A 22213-nucleotide genomic window follows, 5' to 3' on the forward strand; every position below is an offset into this window, starting at 1 on the left:
GCGTTTATGAATTGTAAATACAGCCTGTGGCTCCTTAATTAAGGCATTGTTAGCACCACAGTGAGTCAGCCTGCTTTACTGGAGCTAGCTGGCGCACCAGATGGTGCAACTTAAGCGCCTGTAAGTCTGACTAAACCGAGGTGAATTTAATGGTACATGTGTTTCGGTACAGGTTGCCATGGGCGTGTTAGTCACATCTCACCCATCTTACGTAGGTTACTGAAGGCTGCACAACCTGAATGAAGCGTGTCCTGCCCGGTGACGTTCTCTCTCTGGCCGTGAACGCACCACCCTGCCCTCTTTTCTCCTTTGGGCGGAGTTTCTGTTCCCTGATGGGAAAAAGTCTCCGGCCGAGCAGCGGCGACTCAGAGCAGACTAATTGTGTGAGGAGAGAGGAGACTCACCTGTTGAACAGCAGCCGCCTGGTTTAAATTACTTCTTTTTATTCACTTGCGTTTTTTTTTCTCTGAAACTCTCCGAGTTGGCCCTCAGGATGACGGACACTCTTTTACCAAACGGCATCAAAGACAGCGGAGGAGACAGCAGTTATTTCAGAAAGGTGAGTTTTCTCCCTCGACGCACAAACACAGTAGACACGTCTACTGTAACAGCCAGCGCACGTTTTACAGCTGGAATATATCATCACTGTCAGCATGCGGTGTGTGGCATGTTATGGCTGGACTGGAATAAATAGCCTACACACACACACACACAAAAAAAATAAAAATAAAAATAAATATTTATAATTTCGACATTTTCAGTGTGTAGCGTACAAGAGGCGCCCGCAGATTCAATATGCACCTTGTTGCCTCCAGGTTAGATAAATATATGTGGATATTAACTCTGGATTCCCACAGGATGTAGCATACTCCTCTTTATTGTTTCAAGGTAATGAACGAGGGAAACTATATTTAGCAGTGTGTAAGACACAACAACACATAGGACAAATCAAATCCTACAGAAGAGCACATGGGGAACACTGGAATAAATCAGTTCAGAAATAGAGATGTTTTTATATTCAGCATGGTTTTAATTTCAAATTTAGCACAACACTGTGGGTCTCCAACCACAGCAGAAACCACAGCACTGTCATCTTCAGCTGTGTGTCTGTGTGTGTGTGTGTGTGACAGAGTTTGAAGGAGCAGTGACCAAACATCCCATGATTAACATAAGTAGGACCCTGCTGCTGTAAGAGGTGTGACAGTGATGGATACTTGGCTGATACCCAGGTCCGTTCAGGTCAGATCAGCCTGCTGCTCCTGACAGATAACTTTAGCAGACCTGTTTTGTTCTTACATTAGTTTATCGTTATTTCTTTAGGCCTCGCTTTTCATTTCTTTTGTTATATTTTGACCTTTTCTGTTGACAGTATCTTTCAGCTGCACACATGGGTTGTGCTCAGGATAACAGCATCAGCTAAGTGATTGAAATATAAATGTAGGTGCCAGGTTATCTAAGTAGTTTCTCAGATAAGAGTAATGTTTTCCCTGCAGCCTTTTCATCATGCTAATTAGCTGGTGAACTTGCATTAAGTAGTGGTAAATGTCCAATCACGCCTAGCAGTGAAAACCTCTCTAACCAGTTTTATGTTTCTTGTACCTAAGAGCTGTGAGTTTATCCGTGCTGAGGCTATGAGAAAGGCTTGGTAGTGGTTTAGTGATTACCTAATGTGTTGGGATGTGTTCCCTGTCGGCCATACTATGTCTCATTCCTCCACATTTATACTAGTGTCCTCAACTGGATTGTTTTTATGGACAAGCTTGTTTAGATGGGCATCTGAACAGGACCTTTGTGTCTTCCAATCCCCCTGAATCCCCCCTCTGAACGCTGTCTGGATTTGAGCTCTGTGCTGCACTTCCTGTGTCTATAAAAACATCAGTGGCAGCCAGGGTATGGCACTGCCACAGGACATGATGGGAGACTGTAGAGCCTTAAACTTCAATCACAAATAGTTTATTACTGTAACACACATTGTCCATCCCAACTCACCCTGCTTTCTCCATCATTCTCACTTTCTCTACATTTCCTTTGTCCTCTGTTCTCAGTATTGCGTGGTCAGGATTCTCCACTTTCATTGCAGGGACCTTCTTAGTATAAAAAGGCTGGCACCATTGCAGAGACCACAAAGTAATGAGCTGCGTTCTCGTTTTGTCATGTTTAAGAGATTTGCAATTTGGAAACTTTTGGGTCAAATTTTAACCAAGTGGAGCCAAGATGATCTTTGCTTCCATTTTTTGTGCCCCTCTCTCTGGGTGAAAATGAATTTAATGATTTACAAGGCCTCACTGGGCTCTGCCGATGCTCCAGGGAGCTGCTGTGGTTCAGGGCTTCCTTCCCAGCCGTCCACCGTTTCACCTCCAGCTGGCTGAGATCCGACTGGACGGCTTCAGGATGGAAAGATGGCAGAACAAAAAGCCGAATCGGCATGTTTCTCCTCCTTATCCTCCACGGCCAGCGAGGGCATTGACGTAGCATCTGGCACTAGGCCGTCCTTCAGCCAGACCACAGACACAAATTGACAACATGTGTCCTGGTTCACAAACCAGACAAGCTCCCTCGACTTGGAGACACACTAAGGTTCCCTTGAAGGGATTTGTATTGGAAAAAGAGGAATGAGAGATGCAGCTGTGATCAAATATCTTCTCTGAGCATTAAGATGTTTCTCTCTGGATTGAATAGAGCACACTCCATTTTGGGCACACTGGAAAAATTCACTGTAATTGGAGTGGATTCAGTGTGTGAAGTGCATCAGGGAACATACATAAATTCAGCTTGATATTTACTTTGTCATTTTGAGATACTGAGCACTCTGTATTCATACAAAACTGGTTGCTGCAACCTCTTCTGGGACAGTTGCCAGTCTTAATCTGCAGTTGTACAAACCACTGACCCGTGCACCGTTGTTCTACATGTTCTGTATGAAGCCAGGATGATTAGTGGTTTGATGAATATGATAATGGACAGGACTGTCTGTTTGGCTCTTATGAAGTATTTTGTGCGCTCAGAGTGAAAGGCTGCACTGTTTGAATATGACAGTGGGTAGGAGGGGTTTCGTTCCCCAAGTGATTCAGTGGTCAGGAGAAGTTTAGTTCCATGTGTCACTTGATATGGTGCTGATCAAGTTTTCATCCAAACAGTCACAGTGTGTTGTGATGTGATTGTAAAGCAGTGATGCGTCTTTCTTACTTAAAAACTGTAAAACATATCCTTGACAATCCAAAACTCAAGAATTAAAGTCTCTCAAACTAAGCTAACCTGAAGTATAGGTGTGGTATCCAACCATCAGTCGTGTGTTATTAATGATAACGTATCGTCATCAATATGTAACGGTCACTTACGAAGGATCATCACATTGGAATGCAGTCACTGGTTTCATAGCTAATTACATATTAAAAATGTAAACAGAACATATCGCTATGGTTACTATCAACCATGAGCCACTCCCTCGGTCCTCAACACACAGGTACGCCCTGGTTCTGATGTCATGACTGACGTGACAACGTACTCTTGCCACACCCTGCTGTTATTCTAAAAATAACTTCCTCTTCGTCCAGCCAGGCCACGCCCCTGACAGCCCCGCCACAGCTCTATTGTGTAAACACCAAGGCTTTTATTTGTGAAATTGGTTAATCATTACACTCACAGGTCGCTGATGTGTTTGTACTGGAACACCTGAGTGACTGCAGAGGAGTGATTATAGCGTGCAGTATCACTTGAAAATGTGACCCCTGTTTCAACTGTTGGTGCACAGTCACATACCTCTGCCCACTCCTGCTTACTTAGACCACTGGAATTGTCTGTGGATAACAGAATGAGCAGAATGACACGGCTATAAATATAAAAGGTGTTACAGGTGATACAGACGCAAACAAGTGACCAACAACTACACTTTTAATTAAACCTTTGCAGAAGTGTGATGTTTTGGGCATTTCTGGTGGAGCCAGACGGGAATCGAGGGAATCAAATGAAATATATGTCTACTGGATTTGAATTTACGATGTTGCAGTTATCTGGTATGTGTTGCGGGATTAACCATTTCAATACAAGGAGCAACTCTATATCAATAGACCTTTGAATAGAGTGTATAATTTAGATACTTTTTAGAGAAGATTCAAACATAGTGAGATACAGTGACATTGTTCTTTGTCACATGATTTGTGATTAACTTCATATTTGTTGTTAGAATAAGTGCATACCCATCGTTTGTCATGTGACAAGTAAACATGATGAAGCCACAATGCAAAAAAAAAAAAAAAGGTTGTTTACCCAAAGAAGTGTGTGTTTTTGTAGGAATTTCTTCAAGAACTGAATGTATCTGGATATGTTTGGTGTCTGTATGTGGGAAGCTACTGAGGGATTGTGGCCTACTCGCAGCACTGTTGAGGTGGTGTTCAGAGGGATAGTGTGAACTTCTTCGGTGCTTTGTCCTCCTGGTGAAACTCCCTGATGTCTGATGAAATACAGGATGAGGTGACACCAGGTGTATCTGAGGAGCCAGGTGGAATTAGAAGTGGCCATGACCGCAGTACAGAGGAAATGGGCTGTTGACATTGGGTGGAAAAATCAAATGGAAAGATCAAAAGATAAAGACAAATGCTCAAATGTTTCTATATGTCTACATCCCTACTTTTATGTCTAACTATTGGATTCCAACTATCAGCTAAGGGTTGCTCTTCCCTGATACAACTTATCAAACAGCCGTCCAGAGTTTTGACACACATCTGTTTGAGTGATGGGACTTCTTACTCTTGACTTTGACACAGCTCATGTAGAAACTGAAGCTCCTTCCACTGCTGACCTCAGACTTTGTCAGAAAGCTAAGCACAGTGTGAAGTGTCCAGAGTTGAGGACTGTAAACTAACTGGTTTTACTGTGCTGACTGGTCTCAGTGCATCATGTTGTTCGGTACAGCACAAACCACACCTCTGCTGTGACTCAGGCAGTGTGAATGCCTAAGGCCAGTTTATCTGCACTGCAGTAAGTGGCAGCCTGTTGATTTAGTGAGGCTGGGACACTTGTGGTTTTGATAGGGACAAGGACACACAGCACAGCCACATACAGGCCGTTAGATGTAAACACAGAGAGTGAGAGCTGGTGTTTGACTTGAGTGAAGTATAATAAGGTGCAGCTCTTTCCACACCCAAAGTAGATGTAGATTTGCTGTTACATCAGCGAGTGAAGGTAATGTAGAAGTTCACATAAATTGATTTTAAAGTGAAATATTGTTGACGTCAGAGGAACGTTTATGGATGGTTTAGTTAAAAAAGATTTTCACACATTTGCTGCTTTCACAGTTCTGTATTGCAAAAATCTTTTGCTTAGAATACAATTGCTTGGAGTTGAACTGTCATAAATAAATATATAGATTTAAAAATGCAGGGTTTGAATGCATTGAAGGAAATCAAGGATCTGTTTTATGATTGTTACCAACAAGATCATTGCAATACAAAAAACATCAATCAGGATCATCCTCCTTCTTTTGCTGCATGAACAGTTTTCATGATGCAAAATAAAAATCTGTATCTTCTGCTGACATGTTTATTTCTGCATCTTCTTCTTATCTTAGGGATGTAACCCGTTTGCCCAGACTGGACGAAGCAAACTGCAGAATACGCGAGCCAGTCTGAACCAGCAGATCATCAAACAGATGAGGATGAGGGCTGGAGCTGAGAACCTGCTGAAGTAAGTACAAAAACTGATAATACCTGCATGCACACCTTACATTTGTGTTAACTCTTTACTATGTGTATTTTAGAGGGAAAATTGAATCATAAGTAAATGTACATGTGAAACAAAAAGGATGGTTTGAACAGAAACAGATACCCACATGTAAGCACAGTTGTGCATTTGCATTTGATGCATGAATGAAAGCCAGCCGTTCTAAATTTATCTCCCTGTGAACAGAGAGATAAATTTACTTTACAGTATGTGTCATCCCATGTCTGTACTGCTAGTCGGTTATGTCACTCTGGTGTATGTGGGCTGTAGTTAACTCCAGTAAGTCTGTCATGAGTTGTCATGAATTTTTGGTGAGACTTAAAACAACTCTGAGGGGCAGAGGATATTAGATAACAACCTCGAAGAGGAGCATTCCATGCAGCGTGAAAACAAAGAGCCATCACAGTGGCATTTGGCACAGAAGATGTGTTTTTGCCGAGCCTTTGAGTTTTGATCATAGGCTGCAAAGGTTTGATGCTTCCTGTCTGATTTTTGATAAGATGTTGGAACTCTTGTTGTTTTGCAGTTGTCCCCTAGCCTGTAGAACTGCAGTATTTCATAACTAGATAGAAAATACTTTTTCCTCTGACACAAAGACAATTTTGAGTGTCTGTTTTGTTGTATTATCATGTAGATGTAGAGCTAAAATGTGAATTTAGTGAGGAGGAAGCTCTCAGACTCATTGTATGTCTCCATTCTCTGAGACTCTGATTATTAAGGGAGAAATGTCTTCACCCTCATGAAATGCCTGTTCTTGCTGGATTGAATGGCTGAACTTGAGATCAGATTTCTCAGCAGGTACAAAGAAGAACAAGGACATTTACTGTCCCCTCAAACACCTTTCAGTCTTTTTGTCTGGTCTGGTTTGGGGGCTTTTTACTCACAAAAAGCATTTTTTCTGACTATTGACTCCTGCATTGTTAGCTGCATTTGGATAACATTGTGACAAAGACTTTGACTTTGAACCAATCATCATGCTTTGCCTAAGGGAAATAATTAGGTTGTGCAACATGTTGTCCCACCTTTTCTGAAATGACAAGTGTTTCGGAGCTGTCGAGCAGTAACACTCGAATGTGTCGCTCAAAGAAATAGACTAACTGTTTAGATCAGTGATGCAAATTTTGAGTAATTTCTTGAATTGATAATCTGCTGCCTTAACAATTGATTCCTGGTTAATCATTAATAACATCTATAAGTTGAACATTTTCCTGTTAGAAAAGAATGAAAAACAGAGCCTGTATGTACCGTACCAACAGTATGTTTAAGGGCTCTCCATTTCACTTGACCAACACTGCAGTGTACATGTGTTTGACCAGTTCTCTTCTGTTGAACGCCTCCAAAGGACTGTAGAACAGTTGGCTTTCATAAATACTTCATAAATAGGTCTCTGTTGTTGGTGCTTTATTTAGACTTCGATCTCTGTGGATTGGCAGAGCTGGGTCATGTGTCATGTTTGCTAATGCTACATGCTCTTTCCTCTGATGAACATATTTGGTTTCATCGTTGGGTTTATCTTTTCAATGGCAAGATGTGAGGAAATCACATTGTAGGAGTTAAATTGTGGAGGCCAAGAAAATGAAGTTATTTTAAAGTGCTGAGAAAAGAACAGAGTGTTTTCTGTATTTAACTTGGATTTCATGGTTACTTTAAAATCCAATCTGGGTCCTTGTTGTGACAGAGGATGATAATATGTTTCCATGAACGCAGTCTTAAATGTGAATCCACCTGAACCTGCTATACTGGAAACAAACAAGTTCAGCTGCTGCTGCCTAGTGAGACAAAAATAAGAGGCAGAAAACATGGAGAGCCATAATTAATGTATTTATGTATTTTTATTGTACCTAACGGTAGGAAATATGCAGGAAAACTCCAGCCTGAAAAATACCCAGAGTTGAGTCAACACCGCTCTGTCAAGAGTTTCAACAGAAATGGAATATATTCAGCTTCATAAATGTAGTGTTTATTGCAGGCTCACTGTACTGGGTTGCTTTACTATATACTGTGTCCACCTTCTGTTCTTTGTGTTATTTGGCAGGATGATATGTCTCACACATGGTGCTAAGTTCAGTGACCATGGGGTCAGCTGTGTAAAAAGGGTCTTGTGTACATGAGTCTCGAGACAAATGGTACGTGGGTGTAACTTTTCTCTGACGGTGAAGCCTCACCTTCTCCCACTGGGATTCCCAAATCATCCCTCTTTCTGTTTCTGTTAAGATTAGCCCAGGGAGGCGAGATGCCACTCCGTATGTGCGTATGAAAGAGAGAAAGAGTATGTGTCCATTTGGCCGGTCTGAGCCACATTCCTCTAGAATCACATTCCTCTAGTACTTCTCATCTGCTGCCCAGTCAAGGCCAGGAGCGAAAGGACTGTGTGTGTGTGTGTGTGTGTGTGTGTGCGTGTGTGTGTGTGTGTGTGTGTGTGTGTGTGTGTGTGTGTGTGTGTGTGTGTGTGTGTGTGTGTGTGTGTGTGTGTGTCGCCAGCCCAGCTGCAGCACAGAGAACAGGCTTGTTGCGTTTCTGAGTTTCAAGTATGCTCTTATCTTTATTTTTAAGGCCTTAAATTACATACAGTCCTACCTGCGATCATTCAGCTGTGTGTGTGTGTGGGAGTGTGCATAACATGGCTGCCATGGCTATCCAGTCGACTTGGACCTCCACCAGGACTATGTATGTAGAATTGTGTGGCCCATATAGAAATGTACCAAATATCAGCATACAAAGATCCTATTAGGAGACTACAAGATGTTTTTTTTTCTTACTTGTTGCTGCCAGTTTCCCAACCTCCTTTTTTTCCTCCTTCACTATTGTTCTGCATTCCTCTGTCTATCAGCAACAGGTGGAGTCTGTCTGGTCTGACCAGTTCTCTTCTCTTCTCTTCTCTTCTCTTCTCTTCTCTCCTCTCCTCTCCTCTTCTCTTCTCTTCTCTTCTCTTCTCTTCTCTTCTCTTCTCTTCTCTTCTCTTCTCTTCTCTTCTCTTCTCTTCTGAGTCTCCAGGTTCAGAAACACTGTATTCAGCTGAATTGTGGGAAATGCAGGGTCGAGTCTTCACTTGCATCCAAAATGCCACTTTATTTTCAAACCCAACACCTCCAGTGTGAAATGCATGTGTTGTCAAATTTTGGAAAAGCTCCCTCAGAGCAGCAGAACTTAATTTATAAAGTCAGTGGTGTGTCCCTTCAGAGCTGTAGATAACAGAGAATTTCCAATCAGTAACACCACAAGACATCTCTATTCAGGTCAGAATTTGAGGACAAATACAATTAACAGCCGTTCCAGAAAAGAGGATATGGGGAACTTGAGTGAAACCACACTTCTCGGTTTACAGTCTGACTCCCACGCTCCATGGAATGATATTAGATATTTAATTGGAAATTAATAACAGCCTTTGGTCTGGAGAACTGGCATCTCTTCTTTCCAAACCACAACACCCCCTACCTCCTCCACCCTGATGGATTCCCCAGGCCAAGCTTCCTCAGAAGCCCTTCAGCAGACCAAACGGGAAGTCATGTTGTGGTGTTATTGTTAAGTAGGGGATGACATCCCTGTTATGATCCAATGTGTTGTGTGGAGAAACACTACTGAGTAGTCTGATAACACACTGTGGCCAATGAGCAGAGTGACCCGCTATTTGTTTGCTGTAGACTCCGTTGATTCTGAAAAGACATTCTCCATATCTAAGACTTATAATGCACAGTAAAGTCATGACGGCAACTCTAAAATGGTGCTAATGGATTGTTATTCCTTAGATTATCATATTCCCATGATCTTTAAGTTGCAACATTCTGAACATTTCGTGTGAAAATGTTTCAAAGACTTCAGTCAGATATTACCCAGTTTTTCTCGTTTCATCTCATTAACCTTCAGCTGAACTTCCACCCGACAGCGCTTCTTCACCTGTCACCTTTCTTGTTAAAAATCCCGTCCTCTATAATAACAGGGTAGAGATAGAGATCAGTCGACAGGGAGACGGGCTTAGACTGACAACAGTGATTTAAGTGTGGGTGTGTCTCCCATTGGTAACGACTGGACTGACACAAAGAATATGTTAGGTTTCACTGTGAAACAGAGATAAGCATGAGGAGAGACCACTGAGGCACTGACTGACACACACACACACACACACACACACCCTTTAGAGGTATTATTACAACCTTATCTACACTGTGCAGTGAGCATCGTGTGATCATATATAATATGTGAAGGTGGATCTCATTTAAAACCGTGATCTAGCCATGGACAATGAGCTGCTGATCCATGAGCCATGGATCGTTGTTGAGCTGTTGTCTGCTGGAGACTAAATCAAGTGCAAATCAGGACACAGTGACGCACATCTGTGGTCCAGAACAACGAGGGAGGCACACTTGTTTTGATAACCAGCTACAGGAAAGTTTGGTTATGACACAGTGGATAATGACAAGGGGGATATTTCTGATCCTGTCGCTTTATTTGAAATGTTTTTATGTTTGTGTTTCATTTTCTTGTTTCTTTGTTTTCTCTCTCCAATCTCTCCTGTATGCAGGGCTTCATCTAACAACAAGGTTAAAGAAATGGTGATGTTGGAGTTGAGCTATGTTAACTCCAACCTGCAGCTCCTGATGGGACAGCTGGAAGGACTCAACAGCTCAGTGGAGGTCTATCAGAACACCCAGTATGTACAACGTCGTTTCTCCCCTTTACCACATAGGTTTGTTCAGGGCATTTGGGTAGTGGACACATAATTCAAGGAAAAAACATGTCAACAACAGAAGAATGCAGCTGATCATGTGGACTTGTTTGTTAGCCATGCACCTAACATGTTTTGCCCTTTTGGTTCGAAATTGACTTCACCAGTGGAAAAAGACTGTGGTTTTGCCCTTAGAGGCAATGCATGTGCAGCCAATAGAATGTAATTACTTATAATTTTCGGATTAATTGAAGGTTGGCTTTCATGCTAACTGCCTGTGATGAATCTATTAAATAGATTATATGCACAGCAGCCAGAGATTTCCAATTTTTACATAAATGACTTGCTTGACTGAGACTAGTCCTCTTGTCACATGACAAGATCACCACTCTGTACAGTTTGAACCATAATCTGAAACTAAATCTGATTAATACAGTTGGAACACACAAACACACACTTTTGGATGGCAGCCAACAAGACACTGGTCTGTCTCTGACACAATGTGGTAAAGTCAGATCAAAGACATTTCATGTAGTGATAAAAGGGGTGTGTAGAGTTAGTTAGAGGTATATTGAAACGCATGCAGACAAAGGAAAAGTGTGTGTTGTTGAACTGGACTGGCTGGTTTTTGTGACACAATGCACAAAGCAACAAGGAAATGATGAGCTGAACTTGCATGCAAAGTGAACTTGATAAGCATCTAGTTTTGAGGCTTCTGTCAGTCAGTCAGTCAGATGATCAGGTGTGCATGGGTGTGTGTGACAGTGAGTTCTGGTGTTTTCCTTCCTTGTAGACAGGCCAAGTCTATAGGGTGTGAATTAAAATACAGTATGTATGTCATGAGGGATGCACGTTATGTCTCATCACGTGTCAGGTAAGCTTTAGGACGACACAAAGGACGTGATGACAGTGATTTAGAAAAATAGAGGTTTATACAAGTGGTGACAGATACTTGAATGTTGGCATCTGTCTGCAAACCCTCGGAAACAACACCTTTACAAACACATCTCCTTATGTTAGCACGAAACACACTGACACAAAATGAAAATAACCCAATAGGTTAGCATGTCGTTGACTGAAAGCAACACTTCAGTGGCTGGGCGTCAGTTTTAGAGATGAAAAATGATAAACTGAAGGCAATGTGTCTTTAAGAGATATGAACATATAAAACATAAAAACAAATGTTGTATTTGATACAAATCAGACTGATTCAAAGGTTCTTAGATTAACACATGTCTGCTTCCAGGTGGCTCTTCTTATTAAGAACTCTCCAGTAACCTTCTGCCCGGGCACACACACACACACACACTTCACACACACACACACACACACACACACACACACACACACACACTTCACACACACACTTCACACACACTTCACACACAATAAACACGCTAAACCTGCTCTGGATTCACACATTCTAGGCAATGACAAAATGCAAAAAACACACATACATTTATATATACACGTATATACACCACAAGTATGTGTAATCCACACACTGAATACACACAACTGCGTGTATAATACATATAAGCATTATCATGCACACACAAACCAGAATACACACTCACACCACTGTAGAGGATGCCATGACAACAAATCACAACAGAGCAATAAAGTAATGAACAAGGTGGGGAGATTGTGGAGGATTGTGGGGGATGGGGTGTGGTAACTATGGTAACAATTCTGAGGGTCACTTACGGAAATCCAAATTACCACACTGCTCCTGTCTGGCTGCTTGTTCCATTCTGAAGTCATTAAGTAGAGATTTTTAATGAGATCCAGATCTAGTGAGGGTTTCCTGTTAAATTTGGACATAAATCTGCAGTTATAAAACCTGAAATACAGGCTTTTGTTGGTGGTGCTTTAAGGACCAACAGGCTTTAAGCTGGTTTTAATAAACCATCCAAGACAGGCAGAACTCTGCAAACCCTGAAGATAGACTTAAAGAAGAGGAGGCAAATATTTTCCTGAATGTATTTTGTGTTCTATTACGTGATTTAGCTGATGTGTGAGCTGTGAAGAGGTTTGGTGCTCTACTCAAATCCTCTTGCTTTTGGACATGGAGAGAACATGTCACACCAGCCACTAAACGAGCTCCAGGCCGAACTGGCTCTCTGTCACATGAGATCAGACAGACTCAAGTGTGGAAACATTCAGCCTCCTTGACAGGCTCTTAGAGAAACACCTGCTCACGGCTTCATCCACAGACAAAAGGCATGCTGTGAAACTACCATCACCTGTCCACCATTGTGTGTCCGTGTAAAAGAAAATAAAACATGTGCAAAGTGTTTTCATAGTCCCACTGCGAGAGCGACAAAAGACCATACATACGGGTGTACAGGTAACGTGCACAACAGAATATTGGATATGTTGAGAAAGTGTTCGTCCGTCGTGTCTGAGCAGGTGTCTCAGTGGGACGATGCTGAGCGGCCACAATGGAGAGTTAGCCTCCTCCTCTCAGCTTGAAATACAAACCTCAGCCTTAAGTACGGGAACAAAAACCTCTACTCGTCTTTCTCGGCTTTTCCCACCAGTCCACCCTCTGAATAGCATCTTTCTGAGGTTATTTCTCACTCAGACCAGATTGAGCTGGTTTTTGCATGAGGTAATGCATAACAGAAAGCACCTACTGTATATATGACAGGTGCAGAACATGTGCTGTAGTCCTACAGGAAATCAGCTACCTTAGTCAACTTACCCCATGATAAAACATCAGCTAATCACGGTATTCTTGAAAATCTTATCTAGTATTAGAGCTAATACAGTGATTCATTCACACATTGTTGAATATTGTGCTTATTTTTAACATTTTTTGCATTATGATGTTCTTTCAGTGTCACTCTCAGTACCAAACTGTTACTTGTACTGTGAGTTGTGATGAAATAAATGTTTGTTCAGTTCTTCTGTGTAATGTTCTTGACCAGGACAACAAACAGAGCTGGCTGTAAGACTTCTGAATCAGCCCAGAAAAAGCGATGACAACAGTAAGATAAAGTTATCAGCAGTACAGGCTGCTTCATGAGAGAGCTGAGATGCTTAGCTTTGCAGCCTCTGACAAGTGGGTGCTTGTACTTTTTAAATTATTCAATAATGAATAATTATAATAATGACAATAAGTAGGGGGCGCAGTGTGATTTATATCATCATGAAAATTAGTACTCTTTTGTTCAATAGTGGTTTTGGCTTCTGAGCAGTGAAAAAATAAACAGGAAATCAGTAGTTGCAGTATCTAACATAGCCTATTATTTAGCATATGCCAAGGTATGTCACAGGTTACTAATTCTTACATATTGCACCGTTTAAAGAAACCAGATATTGTGAGATTAGATTTTCTTATATATCTTTCAGCAGAGACAGGCTAGTAGCAGTCATCCCACAGCTACCAGTCTTTACTTTAAACTAAGAGTTTCTCGGCTTAAGATTCATATTTAGCCGACAGTCGTGAGAAGGGTGTAGACATTCTCATGTATAAGAAAGCAAATGAGAGTACTCGTCAAAAATGTCGGACTTTTCCTCTGAAACAGACTATCCCAGTCGTATTATCTAGTGGGAGATCCGTCCGTCCGCGCTGAACTCCTGTTACTGGCTTGTACAAGCCAGCACTCAACTCACATAGCAGTCGAAATAAGTCAGAACGTCTTGTAACATCTATCACGTGTCAGTAAACTGTGTAGCAAAAATGATGTTTCATGTTTGTACTGAATTTGTGACTCAGCGTAGTTTTGCTCATAGTTAATAAAGGCTTGTTCTGGCCCCTCTGTAGCTAAAGCCAGAGCTACACTTGACTGCTGTGATAATAGTCGTCTGTTCCATGTCTGACACACTGGCAAAGAGAGTGGGAAGGTGTGTGTCTGTGGGAGTGTTTGTGTGTACATGCATGTGTGCAGGCCTGCAGGGAGGGGGAGTGAGCTTTCTAGAAGCTTTTAACATTTCAGATTCCTTGCAGAAGAGACATACTCAGCCCCTCCTGATGCCAGCGCAGAGAAAAGAGCAGAGTGAGCTCAGCTACAAGTACTAATGGATTACACTGCTGCCTCTATCTTGCTCTGTCAGTGTTACTGATGAATGAGGTTTTCTGTGATTCGCAGAGCCAGTGTGCCAGAGGAATGCTGCCTTATCATCAAGTGATGAATGAGTGTGAGGAGTTGTTTTTCAAAACCCTGTGGTTTAAACGTACTGTGCAGTGAGAAAGCGGTCCTTGATCTCCGATCCCTTTGATAGAAAGAGTCCTGATTGAAATAGGTTGACGAAAGCATCATCATGATGACTTGTTGAAACTGAAGTTTCTGTGATTCTTTCCCTCATTTGAAGTTGTTTTGAATGACCTAGATATCTAGTAAATCCTGAAGCAGCCCAAGCTTGTTTTCAAAGGGGTAATTTATTTAGCAACACCTCTTTCTCCTGCTCTCAGTAAGGGGACGGTTTTGTTTTTTATAGACTCTGTCTGATCAGCAGCAGGTATTTGTCAGGTTATATTTCCGCAGTGCTGATAACAAGCTGAACCTGCTTTCCATCTGTTAGCAGCAAGGACCAAGTTCAAACAACCAGAAAGACTCTAAACCATTATAGCTACAGCTGAGATCAGACAGGAAGGTTCCCTGCTATTTTATGGCACCTTATGTTTACTGTTTTGTGGGTTAAAGTAATAGAAGGTAAAGATTCTGACAGAGGACCAAATCATTAGCATCCCTGAAGCAGGGCAGCAGCTCCAGAATGATTAATCACAGAGAGTGTGTAGCTTTAGAGTACAAGGAGTTGGGCTGGGGGGGGCATTCACCTTTAAATCTGAACTTCTACAGAATGTGCTTACGGTACCATCTGCCTAATCCTGACTTGCGCTCCATGAAGCTACATTTAAGATTAAGTCAAGATTAATGAACCAAAATGTAAACTTTCTGTTCCTCACACTGCACTGTCTGCCTTGAACCACACCTTAGAGGCTACTTTCTCACCATAAACCTATTTGTGTATCAGTTGACTAATGAAAGTTATAAATGTGCTTTTCTTTTTAACCCTGTGCACATTAGTTGTTTATGAACCAGAAAAAAACACTGCATTGTTCTGTTCGTTGTGTCTAAAGTCTGGCTGTGTTATGTATTGTCAGCATTTACTGAGTTATTGTCCTTGTTGCCAACGCCTGTGAGCAGACTTCAAGAATATTTCCTTCCATGTGTATTATATTGACAATAAGATGACTGATTATTATCTCTATTTCTGTGTTTCCGCTTTGCTAACAGGGAAACAGCCAACATCCCCCTCATTGCTCTCGGTCTGAAGGAAACAAAAGAAGTCGACTACTCCACTATGTTCAAGGTACAGACACAACAGCTTCACCATATCCTCCCCTTTACAACACGTCTCTATAAATAGCTTACACTTGAATTTTCCCTGAAAAGCAAACTTCTAATAAGTTCATTATTTAAAATGTGTGACAAAAAGGTAAAATGTTTTGATGATTTTAAACAGTTTGTATCATAAATTGAAGGTAAGGTACACAAGGTAAGAAAAAAAGTGTCCTAAACATTAGGTTTAAAGCTAGAATATCACTTTAACAATTGGCTTTTAGACGCAAAACTGACACTCCCTGACTCAAACCACATCGGTGTGTTGGTGCCGACCTGCATGTCACCATTAGTTAAACAAAACTGCCATTTGTTTCTCAAACATCATGACGGCATAAACACACACTCTATGAACAGAGACGAATAGCAATCCTAAGTCAAAAGTAGACGACATGAACACACGGACAGTAATATGCAGATAAGGGGATAAAAGTACTGCTAATTTGCATCAAACAAATGTGATCCACATTTGTAAGCCTGGGGTTTTCCAATAAGGAGTTAGCTCCTGCAAATTAAGTCTCCTTTCATTAAGTATTTGGGTCACATTCTCGGTGCTGTGTGCACCTGCTACTACTTTATGTTGCTATGTATTTATTCAGGAACAGTAATCACCTAACCATGAATAGATTTGTTTTAAATGTAGGTCAGTAGTTTCTGAGTTATCATGTAGGAATGTCCCAGGATGGGGAAGCACTCTCATAAATGTCCTGATGGCATGTTTAGAGCTGGTGGCATCCTGCACTAGTTTGCGGGCAGACATTGTGAACGACGCTGTGACTTCATGTTCTCTGCGCACGTTAATTCTGCTCTACTTATTGACTGTAATCACACCCCAGTCTTAATGACTGGTGTCTCCTGCCTCTGACAGAATGACGGCTCTCACCAGCCTACTTGGCACGCCACAGTTGGCTTCTCTGCACAGTTAAGAAAGATGTAACAGAGCGGACTAGTTGTGAGCGAGTCCACCCTGTAATTTAAAAAAAGTCACGTTGTTAAGCCCCAGAGCGCTCTGCAACAGCTAGGAAGAAAACATGTTGTACTGAGATGTTGTGCATATCTGTTTCTGACAGGACTTCATCTTGGAGCACTACAGTGAAGACGGGAAAGATTATGAAGATGAAATTGCTGACCTGATGGACCTGCGACAGGTAGTCTGCACTCCACAATAGCTATCATGTGTTTTAATATGCCCAGCATCCATAAAGTGTTATATATATGTTATACCACACAAAGCACCATGGAATACTTGTTTCATCATCTTGTGCTCTCTGGCCATCTAGATAGTTAACTGAATTTGGTGCTAAAAAAAAACAGAAATTACACCTGAAGAAAGCTATCACATGCCACTAATGAAAGCATCATTGCAGACTGTATCAGACCTCTTACCTCTCATGTTCCAGGCTTGCAGAACACCAAGTCGAAATGAAGCTGGGGTGGAACTGCTGGCAAAGTACTTCAGCCATCTCCCTCTGGTTGAGAGCCGATTCTTCTCCCCATCCCGCCAGACTGGAATCTTCTTCACATGGTACACAGCAGTTATTACCAATCATACTTATTAGCTCCAATAACTTATTCAATTAATTATAAAAAATCTGATTATCGAAATGTACGACATGAAAATCATTAAAAGTAGACAGAATAAACAAATAGTATAAAGACTAACAGCAACAGGTGAGATTACTGCAGTGATAAAGAAGTAAGCAGTGTGTTATAACAGAAGAAAGCAAAGACACAGTCGTGTTTTTTGTCCTCCTTCAATCCAACTAGTATATCTACACCACGGCTCAGAGGAGAGATAAATACATGGGACGGGTTTGATGACAGCATCTGTGTTTCTTTCTTTCTTCCTGGTACATTGTGCACCTGTTACAACCAGAAGAGAAATTCTATTCTGTATTATGTGGTATAATGTTTCTGTATTTAGATTTTTAGGAAACATTGTGGCCAACAAGCTTTTACTCTTCATACATGTAGCTGTTTACTACCTACGGAGCATAGTTGTTTTTTTTTTTTTGTTTTTTTTTTTATCTCCAAACATCATATTCAATACAATGAGTCGTATCTTTTACATGTTGTTTACATGTTGGTCATCGTTGTGGCCTTTTCTCAACATAATTCTGTGATAATTTTGATTCCTGCTTTACAAAAATGAGTAGTGAGAACTTCCTCCTCTTTCCTTCAGGTATGATTCCTTCACAGGAGTGCCAGTGTGCCAACAGAACCTGTCACTGGAGAAGGCCAGCATCCTCTTCAACATGGCCGCCCTCTACTCTCAGATCGCTACTCGCAGTGACCGACAGACAGTAGCTGGCCTGGAGGAGGCCATCTCTTCATTTCAGATAGCTGCAGGTAGGAAGAAATGGGAATGATGAACTCTCACCAGCCTTCAAATGACTTTGTAGTGTCATTCCATCCAATGTTTTGTTATATCTTTAAAACTAGGCTTGTCTGTGATCTAAGGCACAATCTTCAGTGTCAGTTACTAAAGAAGGAAAAGTAATGGGAGTAAATAGCCTTCTGAAATGCTTCCATTGGCAAGAAGTGTTCACAAAGAGCAACTATGATCAGTGATTGGAATAGAAAGTGAAAAGAAGGGAAAATCCTATTGAACAGTGATTCAAACATGTTGTCAAAGTTTCTTCTTAACATTCAGTATCTAAATCCGTCAGCCTAACCCCAAATTAGCCAGGTGTAGTGGTTTATCCAGACTGAAACTGTTTTTAATGACCTTAACATTAAAAGTCACGCACTGTTCAGCCATGTTTTCTGTCCAGCCTCCACCCAATGACTTCTGCTACATGATGGAGAATGAATGCAGATGATGGTTCTCTGGCCTCTTGTCATGTGGCTGAGCTCCAGAGAAGCACCAGTCATATGAACTGGTTTTCCAACCCACTGAGGTTTCAGGAAGCTCAGACAAGTCTTGATAGAATTATGTCTTGGCAGTATGAGGAGTATTGCAGTATAATTACAGCTCTGAACAGGCCATGGCTTTGGTTAGGTTGCTTTGATGACTATAATTAAGGCTTGCACTATGTGAAACAATTATGACTGTTATGAGGAACATTGTCACCAGTTTAACCCGCCAGTGATAAATAAGCCTGTAGGTGACAGGCAGGGATGCTAGCTGTAGCAGAGCTACAGTGGTGCCCTTAAACCAAGGTCACAATAGATGATGGGAGGAGCCGGTCAACAATGGCAAAACCTTCGATGAAGCCTTGCAGGCAGTGCTCTGTTATTAAGTTGTCTGCAGCTCTCTGCTGCCATGTTTTTAATCTGCGAAATAAGAGGGAGGCGTGCTCGGTTGGAAAGCAGATGCCCTTATTGCCTCCACTGAACATGAAAAACTAATTTAAGAAGGTTTGTGTCTTGGCTCATTTCTAAAGACGCACACAGACATCGATCCCACTGCTAGCAGCGAGCTTTCCTCCCTGTCGAGATGCTTTAGTAGCAGCACCAGGTCCAAGCTAAAAAAGCAGTCGATGATCTGACAAACTGAATCACTTAACTCTGTGCATGGAAATTTTTAAAAACATCTGTATGATCTGTAAGAGAGTGTCACTGGTGTAATTAGAGTTAATGTAGCAGCATGCTGCAGAGCCCAATCTATCATCATGTAACTGGCAAATAATTTGCTTCGCGTTAATGGTCTATTTGAGTCTTGGCCATGTAAAATCAGTGTGTTCTCACTATCAAGGCTCAGTATCAGCGGATAAAGGCTGATAAGGATGCTTTAATCATGTGAACCCTACGATGACCATTGACTTAGTAAGCAGTGTATGTCTGCATCTGCTGTTGTGCCATGACAATAACAGATGGCATAATGATATGTTAATTCCATTATAGGAGAGACTTGATGGTCTCTACAATTTGGTGGAAAAATATGTGCATTTCACTTGGTAATAGGACAATTTTGACATAGCAGAAAAAAATCCATCACTGTGGATCCATTAACCCCATTCATCAAATTATACTTGTATTCAGAGAGTTAAATAGGTTCTACATTATCCTACATTAAATGCTTGTCAACTGACCAAAAGGTCCTTTTATGTAGTTCAGATGTCCTGCGAAAGCTTAGGTACAGAAATTACCACGACCATTTTCAAATGAACCAAATGATTCTTTAAATAGTTCATTTTTTTGAACTGTGCTGACGTCTCATTTCCCCCAGGTACCCTGAACCACCTGAAGGAGACATTCACCCACACTCCCAGCTATGACATGAGTCCAGCCATGCTCAGTATGCTGATTCGAATGATGCTTGCTCAGGCTCAGGAATGTCTGTTTGAGAAGATTGCCTTGCCGGGGATTCGAAACCAGTTCTCCTCCCTGATGAAAATGGCCCAGGAGGCATCAAAGGTAAATGTCAGCAAAGACACACACACGCACACACACTTAGTCCTTAAAACATATAGGCACAGTGTTCCCTCTTTACCTGTGGACTCAGTAGGACTTTTAGTGGGTGTAAAATAATAATGTCACCACAGTCTAATCCCTCACTTCTATCAGTACCTATATCCACACCAGTGCTTTTAATGTCCTCCCAGTAACTCTATCCTCCTTTTCCTGCCAGGTCTCGGAAATCTACGACCAAGTCCACCAGTCCATGATCCAGACGCCAATCAAAGACAATGTCCCGTTGTTCTGGTCCACCATGACGCAAGTCAAGACCAACCACTACCGCTCCATGGCACACTTCTTTGTAGCCTCAGCGCTCCTGGACCACCAGTGTAAGAGAAATAGTTCATAGGGACAAATTATTTTCACACAGATCAACGTCAAATTCAAAAATTAGAATTGTAGAAAAATCATGGAAAATGCCACATGCTACATGCCAAATGGAGACAGGTGTGTGCCTCCTGTTTATGCTGTAACACAATACTATACTTATACTATAGTGGCAAATCAAATCAAATATTGTCCCTCTTCTCTGTTAACAAAAAACCCCCCAATAACACAGTTAATTTGGGTCAACAGGTGAACTTTACGTGAGCAAAGTTTTATTGACTAATCTGCAGACCTCCAGTAATGTCTGCTTGCTCCTTAGTCTTAGCCTGGCTGCTGGCTGTTACGGTGTAGAGCAGTTCTTGGATTGGTGTTATAAGACTTGAACTGCCTGATTTTAAAACAACCTGGCAAACTTGATCTTTCTCTTTAAATGCTGTATGGGCCACAGGGTTGGTCATGTCAGTTGGCTGGACTGGATCGCAGCCAGCTGCAGTGCTATTACATAACGGCTATTTAAAGGCACACACACACACACACACACCGTGGTAAAGAAAGGATAAGTTTCCAGGAACTCGGTGGCAGGCTGGACAAAAAATGAGATAGAAGGGAAAAGAGACATGGTTGGAGAGAGTGAAATCGAGTGGATGTACTCTTGCATGCTGAAGGATTACAGTTATGTAGCCCCTTAATGCTGTTTGCATAATGAAGAGGCAGAGAGAGACACTGACCAAGTTTATAAGGAAGGCAAAACAAAAACCCTCCAGAAGTGCTGTTGGTAAAGTTGTATCCATCTATAGTTCTTGTTAGCATTTCATTATTTTATAACTAAATGTTTAGTAAACAAACAGTTGATTAATTTGTTATTTTCAAACTGTTGAACTTTAGCAATGTTTTGCTGTTTGGTTTTATCCTTTTCCTGTCATACCACACATTAACAATTGTAATTTTGGAGAGATTAAACTGAAAACTAACAGCAGATTATATGGAGTTTTACAGTTGATGGTCATAGTTTTAGCCAGTGCCATGAATGGGACAGGACTGAAAAGAGGAACAACAGAGCGAAGCAGCTTTGAGTTTGGCAGCTCATTAACAGATTCCTATGTGACTGAGGAGAATAGAGCAATTAACCACAGGGCTGTAGAGAGAGGACTCAGCCCAGAAACAGGACAGAATGAAAACTGCTGTAGTAAACAGATGAACCACAAATACTGCTAAATACATGCTTTATACTGTCGCTATGAAGCAGACTGAAGGAGGACTAGAAAGTTCTGATCTAAATTAACCTTTTAAATCTGGTGAACCAGGAGATGGAGGACAGGAGAAGACAGTTTTACAGAGACAGCTCTATGTGCAATGTGATGCATGTTGAGTAGTTGTACACAGACCCAAACAAGTTAGTACGTTAGATACACAGCATGTTAAGTACTCGGACACAAAACAAGTCAGATAGAATAAAAAAGGCTAAATAAACTAAAAGATATTTACATGAGGTGCAAAGTAACATGGAGGTAGGTTGGGTTGTGCATTAAGTGGCAGCAGCAAGTTAGTGCAAGTGTGAAAAATGCAATCGAGAGGGAGGGAAAATGGGAAATGCAATGACCATCAACAGGTTACTTATTGTCCTCTGCAGTCAAAGCAGTAAATGGCATCGCTCCAGTCTGTGTTAGCTGTTTGTTTTATTGTTGACCCAAAGTATTTGTGGTAGACAACTTGCAGTTTTTACATCATTTAAATGTTGATCAAATTTTTTGTG

General features: G+C 41.4%; 1 protein-coding gene across 1 annotated transcript in view; it reads left to right on the top strand.

Annotated features, from left to right (window-relative positions):
- Positions 1-493: 493 nt before the first annotated feature.
- rhpn2 (rhophilin, Rho GTPase binding protein 2) overlaps positions 494-22213 on the top strand; it is a 28613-nt gene continuing 6893 nt past the window's right edge. Inside the window, exons 1-9 of the mRNA XM_037096201.1 lie at positions 494-559; positions 5567-5682; positions 10238-10366; positions 15628-15703; positions 16803-16880; positions 17133-17257; positions 17915-18081; positions 19904-20091; positions 20306-20462. Of these exons, the coding sequence (XP_036952096.1) occupies positions 494-559; positions 5567-5682; positions 10238-10366; positions 15628-15703; positions 16803-16880; positions 17133-17257; positions 17915-18081; positions 19904-20091; positions 20306-20462 (1102 nt within the window). The remainder of the gene's footprint in view (positions 560-5566; positions 5683-10237; positions 10367-15627; positions 15704-16802; positions 16881-17132; positions 17258-17914; positions 18082-19903; positions 20092-20305; positions 20463-22213) is intronic.

The sequence above is a fragment of the Acanthopagrus latus genome, chromosome 4, assembly GCF_904848185.1.
Source record: "Acanthopagrus latus isolate v.2019 chromosome 4, fAcaLat1.1, whole genome shotgun sequence".
NCBI classification, from domain to species: domain Eukaryota; kingdom Metazoa; phylum Chordata; class Actinopteri; order Spariformes; family Sparidae; genus Acanthopagrus; species Acanthopagrus latus.